This window comes from Rosa rugosa, chromosome 7 (assembly GCF_958449725.1).
Source record: "Rosa rugosa chromosome 7, drRosRugo1.1, whole genome shotgun sequence".
Classification (NCBI taxonomy): Eukaryota; Viridiplantae; Streptophyta; class Magnoliopsida; order Rosales; family Rosaceae; genus Rosa; species Rosa rugosa.
In genome coordinates this window covers 17,152,874-17,175,248 of record NC_084826.1, presented here as the reverse complement: position 1 = coordinate 17,175,248, position 22,375 = coordinate 17,152,874, and the positions used below count along the sequence as shown (strand labels likewise).

General features: G+C 39.1%; 1 protein-coding gene and 1 long non-coding RNA gene across 2 annotated transcripts; one reads left to right on the top strand and one right to left on the bottom strand.

Annotated features, from left to right (window-relative positions):
- Positions 1 to 8,831: 8,831 nt before the first annotated feature.
- On the bottom strand, positions 8,832 to 10,169 carry LOC133723476 (uncharacterized). The gene is made up of 2 exons (XM_062150295.1): positions 9,527 to 10,169; positions 8,832 to 9,286 (listed from the first exon to the last, which is right to left on the bottom strand). The coding sequence occupies exons 1-2, from the start codon at positions 9,627 to 9,629 to the stop codon at positions 9,000 to 9,002; spliced, it is 390 nt and encodes a 129-aa protein (XP_062006279.1). The 5' UTR covers positions 9,630 to 10,169; the 3' UTR covers positions 8,832 to 8,999.
- A 5,687-nt stretch (positions 10,170 to 15,856) lies between these two features.
- LOC133719901 (uncharacterized) lies at positions 15,857 to 19,960 on the top strand. The gene is made up of 2 exons (XR_009851536.1): positions 15,857 to 17,680; positions 18,699 to 19,960. It is a non-coding gene; the product is annotated as an uncharacterized LOC133719901 (long non-coding RNA).
- Positions 19,961 to 22,375: the final 2,415 nt, after the last annotated feature.

Below are 22,375 nucleotides of genomic sequence, written 5' to 3'. Positions count from 1 at the left end.
TAATTTATGAGGAATTGAGTTTAGGAATTATATTAAATTGTTGAATAATTATTCACGGAATATAATCGTGTACAGGATGTCGTACCGAGCCCTGGCTCGATGAAGGAACTCGTATACGTGATCGTCGGAATAGTACTGTGAGTGGACTTTTGTTTTAAATAATGATGCATGCGTTTATTTCCTTGAATTAATGCTTTATTTAATTAACATATTATTTTTCGAGCATATGAATTGATTTTGGAATTTGATTTTGGTCTATCTCATGGATTTGCTTTCAATAATGATTTTCTGAGATGGATTATGATTTACCTCGGTTGTGAATTTCGGTTATTAATTTGTTATGCTCGGATTCGAATTTATAATTGATGTTGAATTTCGACGAATTATTTTTCCGAGGTGATTTCCGGAATTAATTATATTTCTATTCGTTGTTTTGAGATTTCTGGAATATTTTTCAAAATGAGATTTCGATGGAATTATATTTCTTGTTATTTATTGACTTTCGATTTTGGCATTGGGAATGCCTTGATGATGATTTTAGAATTTGTTTTGTTTCGGTTTACGGGGATTACGATTTATTATTATTTCTCGCTTTTGCTATTAATTTGGAGATACTTTTGGCGTGTGGGACACGTCGTTGGAAATTCTTTTACGAGAGATGGGGGAAGCCTTATGTATTTTGGATTTACTGGATTTTCGGTTATGTTACCCTGTGCCATACTGAGGGGTGATTTTATCATGCTAGCATTGATTTTCCGCCTTTGTGGCGCGGTGATGGGATCACCGTAGCCCTTCCGCCTTTGTGGCGCAGGTTACTGTCTCTGTGACAGTAATTCTGTAGCCCAGTATCCTATCGCTACACTTAGTGGCGTAAGGGTATATTACGGGAGTTATGGGAGTTCTTTAGCCTGGGAGGCTATCACCCAACCAAGCCTGCGTGGCTTATTCGTATGGCTATCATCTTCCCCTACTTATACTATTTTTGACTAGCGGGGACTAGTCTGAGTTTTCTTAACCAGCGGGGCTGGACTTATATTTTCGAGTATTGAAATTTCAATCTTTTACTTTGTTGTTTTGACTAGCGGGGCTAGTCGGTTTTCTGGAGTTCAACGTTTTTCGGATTATTTTCTTAAGTGTTCTATAAATGTGGCATGCATCCGGATTTTATATATCAAAAAATGTGGGAAAGTATGAAGTTTTATTTTGTTTTATTCATATTAAATTGTTTATTTTTGTCCACTCACGCTAACGTTTTTATGTACTTTCCCCTGGGCCCTTCGGTTTCAAATGCCCAGTTTGCAGGCGAATTAGTGGAGGTCGGGCGTACATGGCATTTGAGACATAATTGTCACCACTTCCGCATTGTAGGATCCCTTGATCATTTACTCTACTTTTTTTATTTCCTTGTGAATTAGTATTGCTCTGATAACCTTTGGGATTTGTATTGTTAAGTTGAGTTTTGTGTTTTGCGAGTTGGGGAATGTTGATTTGGGGAGCAGGGTGGCTCCAGGAGCATAAGGATGGGTGATTTAGAAGTGTGAATTCTCTTTCTACAGGTTTTGGGTTGTCCATTTTAGGGGAAGTTCCGCCAAATTTTTGGTAGAATTTCTTCTAAGGTGGGCCCCGCAAGGCCACTTCGGATTTCAGGGTGAAATTCGGGGCGGGTCTTGTCAGTTGGTATCAGAGCATTAGGTTGTCAGATTCTGTAGACTCATTTATATCTTGTTACCTTATACGCTTGATGTTACACAGTACCTCCCGAGTGATGGCCCGACTGCAGCGGTTCCCCATCGTTTACTCTTCGGTGCTGATGTACTCATTAAGTGTGTAAGGTACATGTTTAGATGGTGTTCCTTTAGGTGTTATGCCTCTTGTACGCCGACCTCCTAGGGTTTTCGTTACGTAGTAGATTAGTCGCATGTTTTGCACATTTCCCCTACTGATGGTAGAGTAAGACTACTCTACAATTTCGAGTTGTGCTACGATGTGTAATTCGAGGAAATGTTGTGGTTGTTTCTCCCTCGATGATAATAAGTTTGTTGGGCAAGATTTAAGGTGCGTGATCGGAGTTCGATTATGTGTTTGAGTGACCGTGATGAGCGACGATAGCTTTGGGTCGTCTTCGAATACCTTGAATCAAAATGGTTTTTGAAGTGGGACTAATAGTAATAGTGGTTCTGACTTTGAACTGAGTTTCGAGGAATGTGTCACGTATACGTGGTTGATGTTGTGAGCATCATTTTGGAATGATACCTTGCAATTTACAAGGAAAACCAGATTGGAATTTTCCTCTTTGGACACTTTATTCTGTTGACCTGACCATGACTGGTGGACATAGTTTTGTTCAAGTAAAGGAAATTGATTTTTGCCTCTTTGAGTTATGAATATGTCTTCTTAAGTTTTGGATCGTATTGAGTATGGAGATGGACTTAAGTGAGTTTTGAAGCCGTTTTGTGTTTTAAGTTTAAGCAGACGGACACTTAAAGTTTTGCAATAGAGTTTGATCTTGGTCAGTTAATAATGGAGAGGATTTGAACCAACTCTTTGTAAAGAATATTGTACGTGAGTGTGTGTCTTTGTGGGGCTGTGCTACTTGACAGTTTGATATATTTCATGGGAGAGAGTTCCCTTAGTTTACTAAGAAGTTATTTTAAGGCTTTATCAGAGTTCTAAATTTTTGAGATCGGGTGAGATGTATTGTGACACGTTTGTTAACGATATATATTCTTGTGGTGATTAGTTCGAAATCGGATCCGGGTATTGTTTTGTGTGATTTGATGATGTTATACGAGGAAAGATTTTATGAATGGTGTTTTGTCGTCTTAGTAAACTGTTTGTTGCTCGGGTTGAATATATTTAACGGATTGTTTTGGAGGAATTTAGTTAATCTTTTTACCTTGGTGCCATTACTGGTGATATAGGGTTAAGCTGTTTGAAATATAATTCTCACTTTGATCGATCTTTCTACCGTATGGTAACCCTTGATTGGAAAGAATAGAAAGTTGTGGGTATGATTGAGTTTCGGTCACCATCACAGATTTATAGGTACGATGACTTGGCAAGATGTTGGAGTTGAGTTTGGAAATTATTTTTCTGAACTTGGAATTTGATTGTTGGGTGGTGGGACCACTTTCGGATCTTGGTATCGCTGGAGGTGATACGTGATGTTGGACGGGTGTCCTTCATCTTAAAAACTAGTGTTTTTGTCAGCGGAGGATGAACTATGTAGCGAAAGTTGGAAGTTGGAACCGATTAAAAGCACGAAAAGAAAGTATTGAGGTATTGAAAGGTTTCAGAAATCAAGGACATTCGGATCGTCTTACGACGGCTGCGATCGTTTTGTCGCGCATGAGGGTACTATTAAGTGTCATTGGATATCCATTTGGGCGAGATTGTTGAACTTGGGATCAGGAAATGGTCGTAGGGACCCCACGGGGTGTCCATAGTAATTCAAGTGGAAGTACTATACGATATGGTTATGATCTTAGTTTAAAATCTATAAGTTATGGTGAAGGTTGGTAGTAGTTTTCCTCGCGGGGCGACGCTAGTCAACAAGTTTAGGGATTCTGGTAGCATTCATTGACGGATTCCTCGATAAGTCTTTTGGGGACTATGAAAGAATTTCTTTCCTATTTGTGGATTACGTCGTTGCTTTAATATCTCTTTTTCCTAATTCACGAATCGATTTTCTTCTCTGCAGTATTTGGGGTGCTCTACGCTCACGTAACACGATGCACTCTTGTTTACTTATCGAACCATTCACAGGTTGCTTCAAACATCGGGTTTCTCAGTCACGTTTGGAGGAGTTTGGAATTGTTGGTGATTTGATATTAGTGGTTGGAGTAATTGAGCGAGTTTTGCCACCCTGGTGACCCTTAATTGGAAATGTATAGGAAGCTGTTGGTACGAGTGATAACCGGTCACCACTTGACTAACGGTAAGAGGACTTGAACAGGTAGTAAGAATTGAGTTTGAATTAATTGATTAGGCTTAAGTTTTATCAAGGTTCCATCTGACCATTAAAATACTAAATTGTAATATGGTTGAGTCGTGTTGGATTATCTCTTAGTGAGAAGAGACTTAGAAAATTTGTGGTGCCCTTAGTAGTGAGAATTACCTGGGTATACGACTTAAGATTACCATTTAGGGCAACAGAGATCAACGGGAATGGCATGGATTCAACCAGATTGCAGGTTTATGACTATTAAAGAAGTGTAACCTCGGCTAAGAACAACTTGAGGGTGATGCATTTTCTTCCGGATTTGAATCGTTGAGCTGGAGTTGAACTAGTGGTTATAATTTTTGCTTGCACCGGATTATTGAGGACGTGGTACAGGACATGGTAGTCAAGTGAGTATTAACTTGTGAGAAATATTAATAGTTTTGATTGGAGGCATTGGTAATTAGTAGAGATCTTGAGACACATTTGAGTTAGAAAAGTTTTCCATATTACCGTACTTATAAAAAGTTTTGAGGAAGGTGTTTATGTGTAGCTAGTAAGGTAGCTATCAAATGAGTTTTCCTAGTTGACTCAGAACGTCATCTCATGGCTTGACCAATGATTTTAGCCAGGTATCAGAGTAGCGCAGCGGAAGTGTAGTGGCCCCTTAACCTACTTGATTAAGAACTTATAGGTTCATTCGAGGCTGACATTTATTATGCTTGACAACTAAGGGACCTTTACGTGAACGATCTTCTATTAGGAATTTAAGCACAAACAAACAAGGAAGGAAGTGCTGTCCTTGTAGTTGCTAAGGAAGTTGTTGTTTTAGAATTGTCGATTAGCAATGACCATCTGGTGATTATCGCAATATTGATGGTGAATGGGTTGGTTGTCACTAAGCGACTTTTGTGAGGAACTTATGAATGCTATACTTTCAACAGGTGGTTTGTGACGTCATTACCAGGTATCATCTGAGCCAACCGTTGAAATGAATTTTCTTTTATACCGGAATTTATGTATGTGTGAGGTTATGGTGCTATAGGGTTCAGCAAGACAAGGGATTTGACTTCGGACGTGGATGATTTTGGATTATTAGCATGTTTTCATTGCTTTTGTAGTGGGGAATCATCAGAGTTTTGTTAGTTAGATTTGAGGTTGAATGGGAAGTTTAATCTAAGGAAGAGTTGTTAAGTTTTAAGATTGTGGTATATTGAACCAGTTGGAGTTAACGATTTCATTCCTCACTTAATGAAGACTCTCTGTGATGTTTGGAAATAAGTCTACTCCTTAGACGGTGGAAATCAATCAGATTACAATGGCTGGCCATATTTCAGCATGAGGACTGTTCCTTTTGTGTGTTGATTCCTTTATCTTATTTAGCCAACTCTTGGACTAGATCTAAAGTTAATTTCTACATGATTTGAGCAGGCTTGCACAGTTTTTTTTCATACGCTATGATCGTCATTTTTGTTTAGTCGACGAACTATCTTCTTGAAGAATGCTGTATTTCAGATTGTTATATGCGTCCTACTTCTATTTCGGCGATATGAAATTTCGAGGACGAAATTTTTATAAGGAGGGGAGATTGTAACGTCCCGTATCTAAATTTACCCGTTTACTAGTCATTTGGACAGTAAACGATAATTTGTTTTACTTTTACTCTTTTTCAGCAACTTTAGTGGCCCTAAAAGTTGACTTTTTGTTCGGGTCAAAATTTGGGAAAATGTTCTTCATGGAAGTTGTAGAGGACGTTAAACCGAGCGCGTGCATATGTGGTTCGTAAAAATCGGAGCTCGTATGCGATAGTTATAAGCGAAATAGTAAAGTTACTGTTTACGGTTACTGTTCATGGTAAGTTTCTATAAATAGCCAAGTTACTGTGGTAAGTTTCCATTTTTGGAAACTTACCCGGCCTTTTCTCTCTCTTCTCCCCCGACATTTTCTTCCTCTTCGGCCCGATTTCTTCTCCCTCCGGTTTCTTCCTTTTCCGGCCGACCCACGACGGAATCCGGGCACCGGCAGGTTCGCCTCCTCCTCCTTGTCACGCCTGGGGTGGTGTTTGGCGGTGGCTCGACCGGTGGAGCTCGGAATTGAGCTGTGAAGGTTACTGTAGCCGATCGGAACTTTCATCGATTTCCGGTGATTCCGGCCGTTTCCGGCCACGAAATTGGCATCGAAGGTTCGGTTTTCATCACTGATCATTTCCCCTATGGCCTTGTGTCACGATTTGTTGTGTAGAAGTCGAATTGATGAATTGAAATTTTAGGGTTCTTGAGAAATTTCTGGGCTTGTGTTCATCGGCCGAATTGGAGCTCTTTCAGGTAAAATTGGAACTTGTTGTAGTTGAATGAATGGTTGGGTGTGTTGAGTAGATGCTACTGTCCAAATTTGGTGGCCATCGGAGGTGGTGGCCGCCGGCGCGTGGGGCCCACGCGCCGCCACTGTTGGTGGCGCGTGGAGGCGTGTAGGGCAGTGTTTTAATTCCAATTTTTAGCCCATTAAATTCTATAAATGTTGTAGAGCTTGTATGTGAAGTTTGGTAATTTTTGGAGAAGCTTGGAATTAATTATGAATTTTTGAAGTTTAGGGTTTCGATTATCGAATTACGAGAATCCGACCGTCGGATATCTCTCGGTTCTGCTTTGGAACCTTTAAATTAACGAATTGGTATTAGTGGTATAATTTGGGCTGAATCCGAGGAGAATGGGAGATGTAATTTATGAGGAATTGAGTTTAGGAATTATATTAAATTGTTGAATAATTATTCACGGAATATAATCGTGTACAGGATGTCGTACCGAGCCCTGGCTCGATGAAGGAACTCGTATACGTGATCGTCGGAATAGTACTGTGAGTGGACTTTTGTTTTAAATAATGATGCATGCGTTTATTTCCTTGAATTAATGCTTTATTTAATTAACATATTACTTTTCGAGCATATGAATTGATTTTGGAATTTGATTTTGGTCTATCTCATGGATTTGCTTTCAATAATGATTTTCTGAGATGGATTATGATTTACCTCGGTTGTGAATTTCGGTTATTAATTTGTTATGCTCGGATTCGAATTTATAATTGATGTTGAATTTCGACGAATTATTTTTCCGAGGTGATTTCCGGAATTAATTATATTTCTATTCGTTGTTTTGAGATTTCTGGAATATTTTTCAAAATGAGATTTCGATGGAATTATATTTCTTGTTATTTATTGACTTTCGATTTTGGCATTGGGAATGCCTTGATGATGATTTTAGAATTTGTTTTGTTTCGGTTTACGGGGATTACGATTTATTATTATTTCTCGCTTTTGCTATTAATTTGGAGATACTTTTGGCGTGTGGGACACGTCGTTGGAAATTCTTTTACGAGAGATGGGGGAAGCCTTATGTATTTTGGATTTACTGGATTTTCGGTTATGTTACCCTGTGCCATACTGAGGGGTGATTTTATCATGCTAGCATTGATTTTCCGCCTTTGTGGCGCGGTGATGGGATCACCGTAGCCCTTCCGCCTTTGTGGCGCAGGTTACTGTCTCTGTGACAGTAATTCTGTAGCCCAGTATCCTATCGCTACACTTAGTGGCGTAAGGGTATATTACGGGAGTTATGGGAGTTCTTTAGCCTGGGAGGCTATCACCCAACCAAGCCTGCGTGGCTTATTCGTATGGCTATCATCTTCCCCTACTTATACTATTTTTGACTAGCGGGGACTAGTCTGAGTTTTCTTAACCAGCGGGGCTGGACTTATATTTTCGAGTATTGAAATTTCAATCTTTTACTTTGTTGTTTTGACTAGCGGGGCTAGTCGGTTTTCTGGAGTTCAACGTTTTTCGGATTATTTTCTTAAGTGTTCTATAAATGTGGCATGCATCCGGATTTTATATATCAAAAAATGTGGGAAAGTATGAAGTTTTATTTTGTTTTATTCATATTAAATTGTTTATTTTTGTCCACTCACGCTAACGTTTTTATGTACTTTCCCCTGGGCCCTTCGGTTTCAAATGCCCAGTTTGCAGGCGAATTAGTGGAGGTCGGGCGTACATGGCATTTGAGACATAATTGTCACCACTTCCGCATTGTAGGATCCCTTGATCATTTACTCTACTTTTTTTATTTCCTTGTGAATTAGTATTGCTCTGATAACCTTTGGGATTTGTATTGTTAAGTTGAGTTTTGTGTTTTGCGAGTTGGGGAATGTTGATTTGGGGAGCAGGGTGGCTCCAGGAGCATAAGGATGGGTGATTTAGAAGTGTGAATTCTCTTTCTACAGGTTTTGGGTTGTCCATTTTAGGGGAAGTTCCGCCAAATTTTTGGTAGAATTTCTTCTAAGGTGGGCCCCGCAAGGCCACTTCGGATTTCAGGGTGAAATTCGGGGCGGGTCTTGTCAGGTTTACTCGCCATTTTTATAACTTAATCCAACTTTTCCCACCTAAACATAAAACTTCATCCAATTTTGCCAACTTTTCCCTCCTTTTATAATTCCTCGATTTATTAAATCAATATTTTTCTTCCCTTTATATTCCCTCACTTTGAATCATTCTCTTACTCGATTATTTTTCTCTGTTGTATGCTTTGATTACTGATGATGAATGCATGAATAAAAGAAGGGAAAAGTTGGCAAAATTGGATGAAGTTTTATGTTTAGGCGGGGAAAATTGGATTAAGTTATAAAAATGGCAGGTAAAACATTTCATCTCCAAAATACCCTTGGAGTTAACAGAGAAAACTGACGGAATGACCAAAGTGATATAGTTCGATGACCAAAATGAAGTTTTTAAAAGTTGAATGACCAAAGTGTCGAGCGACCCATAGTTCGATAACCAAAGTGATATTTCTTCCTGGATTGCAATAATTTCGCGTAAGAAATGTACCCCCAATGAAGTCTGAAACCAATGAAACAGGAATATCAACTAGGGGATCTTAAGAAACCCTAAACAGATAAGTAGACAGCCAAGGATTGTTTTTCAAATCCAAACGTACTGTCTCTGTTACCCACTTTTCACTTAATACCTTGAGAAAAAATGTTTGGAGTACGTAGCGAAAATCAGCTTTCCATACTAAATTGAAGGGGAAAAAATGCAAACAGTACCCGACATTTGGCCCATTAGTAACTTTAGTACCTGAAGTTCGGACCCCGACCTAACATTAGTACCTAAAATACTGTTGGCCGTTACGGCGTTAGACAAGTGGCAAACTTTGAGAGGTATTCTCGTCCCTTCACTCAATCTCTTCTTCTTCCTCTCACTTTCTTCGTCTTCTTCTTCCTCCCAACTCTCCTTGTTTCTCTCAATCTCTTCTTCTTCCTCAAGCTCAGATTTCCAATCCATCGGTTGCAAACTCTCATCTACAACAGTGATTTCCAAAAGATTAATTGTGGGAAACGAAACTATCCCAAAATGAAAGGCACCCAGTAACAAAACCAAAACAAAAATAATCAAAATTGTTGTGGGTGATCACCAAATTTTCTTTGTTTTTGTTCTACATCTATGGCTGATCACAGAACTGAAAAATTAAAAATAAATGTCCAAACTCGGAGACAATCACCAATTTCTCAATCGGCAATTGGCCTCTTGTTAATCCATACCCTCTCTGTCTTCTATTTCCCCCAGTTTAAACAAAACGCTCCTCACTAGATCAATCCAGCCACCCACACCATGCCAATCAAATCTCGCCGCACAATCCACCATTCTTCATCGCCGTCGCCGTAAACCCCACTCAAACGTCACCGGAGTTCAAAGTCAAAGCTTCAAAACAAACTGTCTCCTCCTCCTCTAGCTCTGAGATCACAACCCAAAAGAGCGAAACAACTGACAAGTTGCAGAGCTTTAGAAATGGGCTCCAATGGTGCAATCCCTCGTGCCCCAGATGGAAGTGCCTTTCAAAATTTGCGGATGAAGGACTAGTAGAGTTCGGGGGTCTCGAGCATCATCGGGTAGAGAGGCCGGGAACTGGACTCCACGTTCATTCTTGTTTTATTTCATTGGATCTGGCGGCGGCGACGATGGTGGTGTGGAGGTAGAGGGGGTGGGTGGTGGCTCCTCTCTCTATCTGTTTTTGGTTTTCAAGGAGATGTGGAATTTGGAGGTTGGAAGAAGAGTATGAGAGAAGAAGAGAAGGTGGAAGAGAAAGGAGGAAGGAAGGGAGATGTTGTGCTGGTAATTTGAGAGGATGAAGATCTGGGATTCATACCTAATTCAAGAAGATGAAGATTTGGGATTGATCCCAGACGTGAGACATCAACGTTTTTTTAATTTTTAATTTTTAATTTTTAATCATAAACTTAATACTAAATTGAAATTAAAAAATTAAAAAAAAATAGTAACTGAATTTACCCATGTACCCTTTAATATATGTCAGTCTACTAACGCCGTAACGGCCAACAGTGTTCTAGGTACTAATGTTGGGTCGGGGTCCGAACTTCAAGTACCAAAGTGATATTTTTTTTTTTGTCAGGTACTAAAGTTACTTATGGGCCAAAGGTCGGGTACTGTTTGCATTTTTTTCCCTAAATTGAAACTGGAAAAAGAATTTTGTTTGAAAAGTTAAGCGCAAAGGGATCTAGGTTTGTGTAGACAACTTAGCAAGATTAAGGTCCCGAACCTCCAATTTCAGAAAACACTATATACAAACTTTTACATAGATTGCAAGGGAAAAAATTCTCGTCGGGCGTATGGGCGCGCGCCTAAGGGTTTCTAAGATTTCAATTATTTCGTCCGACGGCGTGTTAATAGGACATGATTGTCTAAAGGGGTGGGGGCGTGTCGTCCTCTCTGCTACTCCAGTGAGTTCAGAGAGTGCTCATGATCATGGCTATGAGAAACAAGTAAATCTGATGGCTGAAAATAAATGCATCGTTTTAAGTTGTTAAATTTTCAGTTATTTAATTTAATGATTAAATATTGTTTAGTCCCTGAACTTTTACTGAAAAAGCACTTCAGTCTCTGTCCTTCTAATTTCACATGTTTAATCCTTGTAATCTCAATTTTAGACCAATAGGTCCATTCCGTCACTCTCCATCCAAAAACTCTGTTAAGTCACTGATGTAGCAAGCCTACCGATCTAAAATGTCTCTTACACCCTCACGTCTTTTTTTTTTAAATTTATTCTCTCTCTCTCTCTCTCTCTCTCTCTCTCTCTCTCTCTCTCTCTCTCTCTCTCTCTCTCTCTCTCTCTCTCTCTCTCTCTCTCTCTCTCTCTCTCTCTCTCTCTCTCTCTCTCTCTCTCTCTCTCTCTCTCTCATCTCTTCTTCTTCCAGTTCTCTTTCCTTCTATTTATCTCTTCATCACTCTCCTCCTTAGATTTCAATAAACAGCAACGGAATCCGAAATGAAAGCCAAAGGAAATGTGTTAGTTTTCCCACGTAGACTCGTGTCACAAAGAATATGTATATGAATCAAATTAATATTCCTTTCACCATGGACAGTGAACAACGAAATATGATCTATATCCCAAACTATAGCACAACTGCAACACCTAAATCTAATTTTCTTAGAGAATTAGTGAAATTAGCCCAACTAGATCGAGATTAGTACATTTAGTATCCTCTATTGAATAATTGGATAACAAAACCAATAAGCTGAAAACCTAGAGTGAAAACCTGAACTCTTTGACTTCAAACAGATACATGAACAAGGCAGATTAAAAAATTCATGATATTCCATTCGGTTTTCTTCAAACTGAAGTATGAAACTTATCAATAAGCTATGCTATACTCTTGGGTCATAATTTATATATATATATATATATATATATATATATATATATATATATATATATATTTGTGCCCTAAAACATGAAAATTACTTGCTCTAAAAGTTCAATTTAGTGTTGACTAATCCAATTCCATGTTTTGTATAAAATCTTGAAAAGAGGAGAAAACAGTGAAATTCTAGTGAATTTTCCATGCACCACCACTTTTGGCGGCACAAGTACTTCGTGAAGCAATCCCAGAAAAATAAGAGTTTAAATGGAGCAACGAAGGCATTAACCATAAAGTACAAATTCTAAGGATGCAATTTGATCATTCCTTTGGCCAGAAATTATAAGGGAAGTCCACGGAAATCGTTGTGCAAAACAGTTGCTGCAAAATAGAAAACTGCAGTTCATAATCAGATTATCAAGAACAGTTTTCGAGAGCTTTTCTTGCAATCTTCCAAGTGGATTCTTGCAGAAGGGGCTTGCATTTCTTAAATAAATGATGTTGTAATACAACATGAGCCCAAGAGTTGGTCAGAAAAGTTATCAAGGCAATGGGAATTAATGATCAAAGTAGGCTTCCTGAGAAGGCAAAACTGTCAGATTTTCACAAAGCTTTTGGGAGATCCTTTCCGGCGACTTACTTTGAGTTTTTCTCGAAGATTTTTGATCATTCTAGAAGACATTATGTCATAGAGTATGTAGGAGTAGATAACCATCCAGAAACATGGCAATAGCAAGTCAAACCTAGTCCAAGAAGGAAGCTTCAGAAGCATAAAATGAATCCTAGTCAAATAAGGGTAACTTGGCCGAGAATCCTTTTTGGACGGCTTTACTATGCGTTTTTAGAAGGTTTGTGATCGATGCTGAAATTATCAAAGAGAGTCCTAAAAGAATTCTACAAGATAATGGCTAGATTAATCCATCATATTATCTTTTGGATAATAGGCATCCTTATGCACACCTTCTCTCCCATGCTTGTCACCTCGACTTTGGTGACCCAAAACCACTCCAACTTTCTTCATTTTCATGTTTCTCATGCACAATAAAGAGAGCTAGCTGCTCCTCACTGCTCCCTTAGCCATATTTTTCTACTCTACTCTCTTTAATAGCTCATCATTACTTCCCTCTTTTTACTCAATCTCTTCCATACATTTTTACCTTGTTTTGGGATATATTACCACTCTTATACTCCACCTCCTTACTTCTTACAATGCTTGAGCTGCTCCCTTTTGCTTTCATTCACCATTTTCACACCTCTCTCTCCATCTATTTAGGCATCTTTTCTCACAAGGAAAAGGAGACCACTGATACCACTCCAATACACTCCTTTCTCTCTCCATCTTCACCACAAAACCTCCATCTCCATCTCCAACTCCGAAAATCCAAAATCATACTATCCATCTATCTCCTCCATCACCAACCACCATGTCTTTTCATTTACCTCATTAACACCACCACTACTAAATCACTTCTCCACTCTCTTTTCTATCATCATTTTCTCCATCTACTCCACCTATTCACACAATACATAATACAAGCTTCACTATCTTTTATCATCAAATCTTCAAGAGCAAGAAGGAGAGCGAATCACCGCCACCACCACCACCAAGACGTGAGCTTGGGGACCATCCGACATACCATTAAGCCAATTCTATCCCTTTTACTCTAGATTATATTTCGGTGTTTCATTTGATTTTGAAGTTAGTATATGTAATTATGAGTGAGTAGTCCTTTGTTGGGGCTAGGGTTAAAAGCCTTAGCCAATCTTGTATGGATTGATGTTATAAAATAATGTGATACAATTTTCTTTAATATGCTTACATGGTAGTTCAAGAGTTGAATGCATATGCTTAAACCTTATCACTTTGAGTATGTGTGTTTGCTATGTCATGATATAATGTTTAGAGATTGGTAACCTTTGAATGTTAAAGCATGAAAGCACACTAGGTGTGCATGTAGGGGTTGTGAATTACAATCACTTAGAGATAAGCTTGGTTGGTTTACATTATTTCTTCATCTCCAAACTTTATGCACTTAGGCAATGCACTAGATACCTAACCGGATTGAAATGCATGACTTAAGTAGTTAAGTACCACACCTGAGAGAGGTTGCTTGATATCACAAAAAAAGTTGTCCCTTGTCATACCAAAGAGGGATGCAAGGAGAGAAATTAGTTAATTAATTTTGCATCATTCATATTGAAATGCATCAATACTTGCAAGGGAGGTTAGTGGTAGACAATCCAAATCCTAACTTTCCTTCATTAGATCACTAGTTTAGTTTAGTGTAATTTAGTTTACATTTCAGCCTCTAGTTGTTTTCAATTCAAAAACTAAAATTAAATGACTACTCCATCTTGCACATACTCACCATGAGCTTAGATTTCCTTGTGATTCTAGGTTTGTAATTGTAGCTTTCCTTGCATATTCTAGCTTTCCTTAGGTTCACACCCTAACTAGTGAAAGGAATCCAATCCTCATGGGTTTGACAACCTTTCTTAAATCCCTATACTATTATTTGTACCCCTTATATTTAAGAGCGGCTATTCAGCTAACAATTTATAAGAAATCGCAAGAAAAATAACCAAATTCGAAAACAAGTTTGAACCTAAAAACCAATTGGGTTCACTGTAATTGAGTCGAGGAACATAAACAATCAAACTTTTCAGAGTTTCTAGGTACACAAGCAAAAGTGGGTTAGAAGTAGAACTCACACAATTAAGTCTGCTTAGTATCCCTAATTGGGTATGTTCAATGAGTCATCATCATCCATGGGGAGCTACAAATTCAATAGACAAACGACATCATATTAATGCAACCTCATCAATAACAATACCATTTACCATAACAAATGGCTATCTAGCTATTTGGCTAGATATGGTCTTGACGACGTGTAGCTTAGAAAAGTGTTTTGACGACAAGTAAGTTACGAGTGTTGTTTATGGTTGCTTGACCATCAGTTCCTCTAAGTTTGGTGAAGCTTTCGTGTGATGACCTGGATTTCTGTTATTTAATTTTGGTAATTAATAATGGACCAGTTGTACGAATAATTGTTATTGTGCTTTATTCGTAGGTTGTATGTGAAGTGGAATGGTTTTCGCACTTGTAATTATTCGAATTTCACAGTTTAGGGGGTCGTGTGAAGTTTGACTTTTTATATGTTGGGATTCTCGGAAAACTTCCTTCACGAAAGTTGTAGAGCGCGTCGATACGAGTTCGTGGACATGCGGAACGCATCAATCGGAGTTCGTATGAGAAAGTTATGGCTAGTGGAAGAAGTTTCCGTTTTAGTATAAATAGAGAAAAATCAGAAATTCTTTCATAATTTCACTTTCCATTTACGGAAAGTGTTCTTTTCTCTCTTTTCTCTCTCGGTCGATACCTTCAGTGTCTGAGCTTTCCGTCTGACCCGACCCGAACCCGGCGACCCGACCCGGCTTTTCCGGCGAACTCCGGCGGTCTCTGGCCATGAAACTTGGTCAGCTGGTTCGCCTCCTCCGTCTTGTCGTCCCTGTGGTGTTCTCTAGCGGCGATATCCACCGTGTGCAGCGCAGCAAGGCGGTGCAGATTGGTGTTTTCGGACCCGACCGGAAAACGCAGCTCCGGCGACGGCACGGCTTCAAGTTTCCTTCCTTGGATTCGTGGGGGTCGTCTGAGTCTATCTCTGGTGTTTGTTTGGATCGATTTACGTGGAAATCGGTTCAACTCGGATTGAGCAAAAATCCAAAGCTTGTGAGGTAGTTTTCGACCCTTTATGCTTGTTTTCTGACTTCGAGCTAGTTATGAAAATTCACAATCATGCTTAGATGAAACTTTTTGTTGTTGGGAATTTTGGGAAATATTGAGTTTTGGCCGGCGACGGAGCGCCACCGCCTGTGGCGGCGTTCCGGCAGTGTTCCGGCCATGTAAGGAACTGTTTTTGGTGTTCTACTCGTTGATACGAGCGTTTCGATATATAATATGCAAATTTTGGAGTTCGTATGGATTTGTTATGATTTTTACAGTTTCATACCGATCGACTTGAGGTTTGGTCATATCGATTGTGGACATATTCCGGAGACTTTGGGAGGTCTCGGATGTGGTTTCGCCTCGATTGGCGCCACTTTGGGAATTGATAGGAGCATAAAATGTGACGTTTATAATGTTTAAACCCTATATTTTGCTAAGTTATTTTCTTTATCTTGATCAATTTAACTTAGTTAGTGTTTTACAGGTAAAAATAGAGTTATACTCATACTAGGAGACCTGTGGAAGCTAGGAGAAGTCTTTGGAACGTCCATGAAGCATCTAGAAGTCTCAAGAAGATCATTACCAAATTGGACACAAGTTGTTCTTTAAAAATCAAATCCATTACAGATTCGGAAAACTGCCAGTGCAGATCAGTCAACTTCAACAGAGTGTCAAAAATCGGTCAGAGCTCAGAAAATTATGATCTTTATATGTTTGGAAAGCTACGGATGTCTAGTTTCCAGAAGTTTTTACAGCTCATCAATATCTATTTTCTAGAAGAAGTTATGACTGTTTTAGTGCACTGAGGTCAAATCTGCCGGAAATCTGTTTTGTGTCAAAGAAGTTCTAACTCAATTTGATTTCTACAACCTAAAACAGATATTTTGGGAGTTCTAAATCAAATTGATTTATACTTGCTTGTGTAATATTCCTATTGGTCGAATTATGAAGAGTAATCATGACACCAAGGCTATAAATAAAGAGATGAGGGTGACCAAAATAGAAAAATCAGAATATACATCTCTTCCTTCATCCATCTCATCTTCTTTGTCTCTCCATCTCCTCTCCATTTTCTTTCCATTCTCTAGTCTTCTAGTTCTACATTTTCAAGCAAAGAGGAGAAGAAGAAGAAGCCATGCAATACATCAATTTCCTAGCCGCCATCCACCCTTGTGTCGTCCCTAGAAGATTGCTTGCTTTCAAGGATCTTCAAGTTCTTCGTCTCAATGCTTTATCATTCATATTTCAAGGTGTATTATATCCTTTCTCTTGTTTTCTTTGTTTGATTTTGTAAGACTATGAATTCTAGTTAACAAATAATGTTAAGGGCAAAGTTTAAAGCCCGTTTATATGTTTTGAAATAAAGTTGTGATTTCTATATGTTGATTTATATGTTGCTTATGTGAGATTGATCAATTGATTTTGTTTTATGGAAAACTTTTATATGTTTTTGTTCTTTGGTGCGCAACTTAGAATGATTGCATATAATTGGAGCTAGTAATTAGGTTCATGCTTTGTGACCCTAATCCGAATAAGTAGTAAAGGCTTTGGACAAAAGTTGAAATCAATTGGTTTGTGTTATTGAATAGACATGCTTTGTGTACTAGGATTAATACAATTATTGACTAAACTTTCACTTGCTCTTAATGATTTGAAACTTGAGTTTGCATGGTTGCTTTGATTGTGTGAAACCTGTTTTCAAAATATATTGGTTAGGTGCTTTGCTTGATCAATTGTGTAAAGGGAAGTAAAATAAGGGACATTGGTTGCTTTGATCTTTGTTTCTTGGTTGATATATTCTCGTCTCATAGATAACCAACTATTAGAATTGTAACCGGATTTCTTGCATATGGATGTAGTTTTGATCTTTGTTCCTTACGTTCCACCCTTGTAAATGTGTTTTTACATTCTCTTTATTTTTAATTTTAAATCTGATTCTATAATCTTAAACCCCCCCCCCCCCCTTATTTGTGTTCACTTGTATATATTTTCTTTTCTTTCTATTCTTTTTGCAAATAATACTTTATTATTTTAATTCTTTATTTGTTTACACAATTACAGGTGTACCCTCATTCCCCGGATAGAACGATCCCTACTTTCTTTATACTACATTTGACAACAGGGTTAAATTGCGTGCTACTTTGAGCGTGTCAGGAATTTTAGTTCAAAACAGGGGTTTCGGACTTAAATCAAATATGAATCGTTACTGAGTGGAAACCGTATGTAAATAGGTACTTGACGAAGTATTTTGGACAGTTATTTGGCGGATTGGCTGCTTTGTTCTTTGTTGAAGACGCAGCGAGAGTTTCGAGGTGAGTAACCTCACAAGGTTCATTTCGAACGGAATTACCATTATTGTTTTGGCGTTAATTAATTAACTGCAAACTATAGTTGGTATTAGTAAGCATTCATGAGCGAATGACTACGTGTATATATATATATATATATATATATATATATATATATATATATTTACACAAAATATATATATTCTTGTGGATGATGTGTGATGAATAATATGCATGATGGTTTCATATTATTGTTGAATGCGACTTTTCATTGAAACAATATTGTGGAAAAGATGTTTTCTATTGTTTTGAAAAAGTATCGATGGTCGATTTGAGACCAGATGGGGTCTGAAAAGCATAGGTCGCAGATGGTGACCAACGGTTGGTTCTAAGACCAGACAGGGTCTGAAAACCAAGAGTCACAGATGGTGACAGGTTGCAGATGGTGACCAATGGTTGATCTGAGACCAGATGGAGTCCGAAGATCAAGAGTCACAGATGGTGACAGGTCGCAGATGACCAGATGGGGTCTGAAAAGCATAGGTCGCAGATGGTGACCAACGGTTGATTCTGAGACCAGACGGGTCTGAATGATCATAGGTCACAGATGGTGACATGTCGCAGATAGTTACCAAGGCAAGAAATAGGGAATCACGCAGTTGGCCGGGTAAATGGGTACGATCAGCTAGAGCGCTAGTCTGTCTGCCATTATAGCTTATGGGGGTAACGGTCGAGGTTGCTGGAGACTCATAAGAGTGTAGTTTAAAGGAGAGTTCCGAGAGTATTCTTCTTTTATTGTCTAGATGAGACTTGAATTGCTTCTTGATGGTTAAGTTAGCAAATAGAACATTGTCACAGCAGTGATTTATGTTGTCCTTTCGGTGGAAAGGATATGGAATGTTAGAAGGAATCATGGTTGCATGCTTTCCTTAAGCTGATTTGTGTGAGTTGTTGATTGTTGTTCATGAGTTACTCATACGGGCTTGCAAAAGCTTACTGGGTTTGTTGTGTGGCAACCCGGTGCACCATTCAAACGGTGTAGGGGTTAATTCTGCAGGTCAGGGCAATCGTGGCTGAAGCTGAGGTAGCTTGTTGGCAGCAGAACGGGTAGGAAGAAAATTTTGTTGGCTTTGCCAGTGTATGACTTCCGCTATGTAGTAAGCTCTGAGGAGCATTTACGTTTTATTTTGTGATGGCAATTTAATTCGTAAGTTGTGTAATATATAACTCTGTGGAGCAAGTGTATATTAACTTGGAGGGTTCAGGGCATCAGTATGTACTTGATTTAAGGGAAAGATGTTCCAGGTATTTTATATTGATGACTGAACGATCGCGCATGTATAATTATGGGATTATATATCGATTTTTATTTGTGTAAAAATCAGGGGCATGACATTTCGGGATCGACACTGTGCTATATGTGGAAGCGTGTGAGCCTTCGGTCTCCAAGAGGCAAACCTTTAACTGTGATCCTCGAATTTCGTCAAATCGTGACGGAAGCGCTTGTTGAAGATCGTTATCAAGGCTAATCGTCGGTTCAATAATCTAGTGTCCAAAGGCTTGTTGGCACGTAGTTGTTGCGGGAAAGGCAACATAATTCGATGTTGTTAACATGACGCATACCACGTGTGGTTGGTAGGTGTACTTCGCCTTCGAGTTCGTGGAGTGGATGCATTAGCCAAAACGGCGGTCATAAACAAATACTTAACGAACTCGAGTACACTACGAGGTAATTCTTAAAGTGTCGCCGCATGGAAATCCGTGGAATAACTTTTGGAAATCGATTGTAAGGTTCCGTGTGTATTCCTTGTAAAGCGTGATTAGGGAAGATGGATGCTCAACTAGTTCTGCATGTGTATGTCCTTCCGAGGATAGTGGCTTCTTCCACAGTGAACTGCGAGTTATATGTTAGTGAACGACCGATGAACTCTTAACAGTGGGTGTATTCTATTAGATAATAATGGTCGTCAAAGCTACGGATCGTAGCGACAACGTCGACTTGTTCTTCATAGTTGACGTGGGTCCCGCGTGAGGAACATAATTTTACCTACGGGTAGTTGTATTCGACTATGAGTACTTAAGTATGTCTTTTGACAAAACTGCAATTCCCGGAACATTGTACTTGTAATGAGCGGGGATCGGATGAAGACGTGAGTCGGCTATGAGTTGCCAGCTGTGGTAGTATTGTGTTGGGGTAACAAGTTTAGTAGTTACCCAATCTTATTTGGTTTAAACACGAATTGTCAATGAAAATGACAAGTATGGTATTGTTGTGAAGAGAGTAATGAGATTGTTAATTACTCAGTCCGGTTGTTCTAACAAAAGTCTTGTGGTTACAGAAAAGTAAAAACTGGCGGAGCAAAGTGTATCATGTTGGTGATAAATGAGGAACACTTGGTAAAGAGAAATGCTAGCTCCGGTGTTGATATGTATGACTAGAAATAGTCGAGTTGTACCACAAGAAATCAGAAATTGGAAAGGTTATGGGTACTGGAGTCCGACATGAAAGGTAAAGTACTATTGACCGTTTGACCAATCATGAAATTTCGAGGACGAAATTTATTTAAAGGTGGTAGAACTGTGAGCCCCGGAAAAATGTATCGAGCTCAAGGGGAGGGATCGTGTGACAAATTGTTCAACGATCTCGATAAACATTAAGTTGCTCGAGAATATTTTCAGAAATTTTCATAAAGTGAAAACCTCAATTTGAGAGTTGGATAATAAAGTACACGACACGACGAGTTCGTGGAAATTTTCGGAGAATTATTCGGATACTCGGGCCATTTATCGTTATTTTTCGAAGTTGTGGGATTTTAGAAAATTTATTAAAGAAATAGAAATTAGGTGGTGCAATCTGGGCCGTTTATCCTCTCCACCGATTGATCTGGGCCATCAATTTCACTTTAAAGGGAGGAGGACTAAGTCAGATTGATCCAGAACACCCGAGAGAGCTCTCTGACCCGAACTGCAACTCGCGACCCGACCGAAAATCGCCCCTCCGGCCATCTCTCCGCGGCGGACCACCGGAAAATGCTTCGTCTCGCCGTCGCCTAAGTCCCTATGGTCTCAGATTATACATGCAACGACTGTGAACAGAGAGCAGACGACGATAAGCTCCGAACTGTCTTCGGCAACCTCTGCAATTTCCGGCGACTCCGGCCACCGTTTGGGATGCCTTTGGTAGGGAACTTCATCCTCTCGTCAAGCTCTACATGTCAGTATAATTAGTTTTCAAATTTGATCGAGTGTTGACGATTTCGTTTCTGGGTTTGGTCTCGGGCTGTTGTGTTCTTCGACGCCGGCGGCTCTTTCGTCACTTCTGGGCTTCGTTTCTGGCTGGACAGCATCTGTAGGCCAGCCATCAAGGATCACGCTAGGTTGTAGCAGCAGAACTCATCAGTTCTCCCTCTAGCCAGCTTTGGTAGTGTGTAGGAAACTGGGTTTGGCTGAAATCGGTTCTTGAAGGTATAATTCGAACCTTATTACCCTTGTTGTGACAATCGAAACTTGATGAACTGAGTTGGGTGGTTTGGTTGAGATTGAAATATCCCGGTCATAAGTCAATGGGTTGTGTGTTGACTTGAGTGGATTGTGATTGTGGAGGCATGGCTGACTAGTTAAGGTTTGGTTGTTGATGTTCTGCTCGTGTTGGTTAAGATGGTTGATAAATATTGCTGGTGAACTTGGCAAGGAATAAATATTTCAATGGAAGATATTAATTGTGTATATAATTGTGAAAAGTTTGAAAAATGGTCAGGTTATGAAGCTTGGGTGTCCATAGTAAATTCCGTCGAATTACTATGCAACAAAACTATTAAGTAAATTTGAGATCTTTCGTTAGTGAAGTCGTTATTAGTTTGTTTGTGTATTTTGCGGTTTGATAATGAGTAAAGAAAAGAAATTATATATATATATATATTGGGTGGCCTTAGTAGATCGGGTGCACTTAATATATATTTGGTTGATATCGTAGACTTTAAGTGAATGTTTGGTAATTTGGGTTAATTATCGAACTTGTTGCGATTGGTCAAACATGGTCAAATTGGTCAACTCCTAGTCAAACCAGGAAAACTTAATTGTACGATTTGTAATCGTCGAGATTTCAATTATTAGTTCATTGAGATATTAACTATCAAAATGTCGGAACTTAGGACTCTAGTTATCCGAGGAACGGAAGGTTTGCGACTCTCGGAGTACGTGAGAGAAAGCATCGGAATCCAGGTAGGGATTCAGGACTCTCCTCGGTTAGTGGTTTTCTTGTATATTTTATTAAAGTGATGCATGTTAAGTGGTATGGTTTGATTATGTTAAAATGCGATGCCAAATCGTGAGAAATGTGATGGCTTGAGAGCGAAAGGGGTACTAACTTCCTTGGGTTCGATTCCCTAAACCTCCGGAGGGTTAGCTATGCCAGTCGTCCGAGTATCCATAATAACTTACTCGGTACGTGTGTGTAGCTAGGTAGCGGACGCTCTCACTACACTTACCTGGTGAGAAAGTAAATTGAGGTAAGGTCGTGTAGTGGATCTATGGGACCAGCCATCGGGTAAGATTCAACGCGCGTATTCAATTGAGTATCATGCATCGATTTTCGAGTCAGAAATCACTCTTATAAAGTTTGTCGTTTCTTAGAGTCTTTGGTTTAAGCATGTTTTCATACTGGGATCCCAATTATATATTTACTGGGTTCAAACCTAGTCGTGGTAGAGTTCCTGTAGA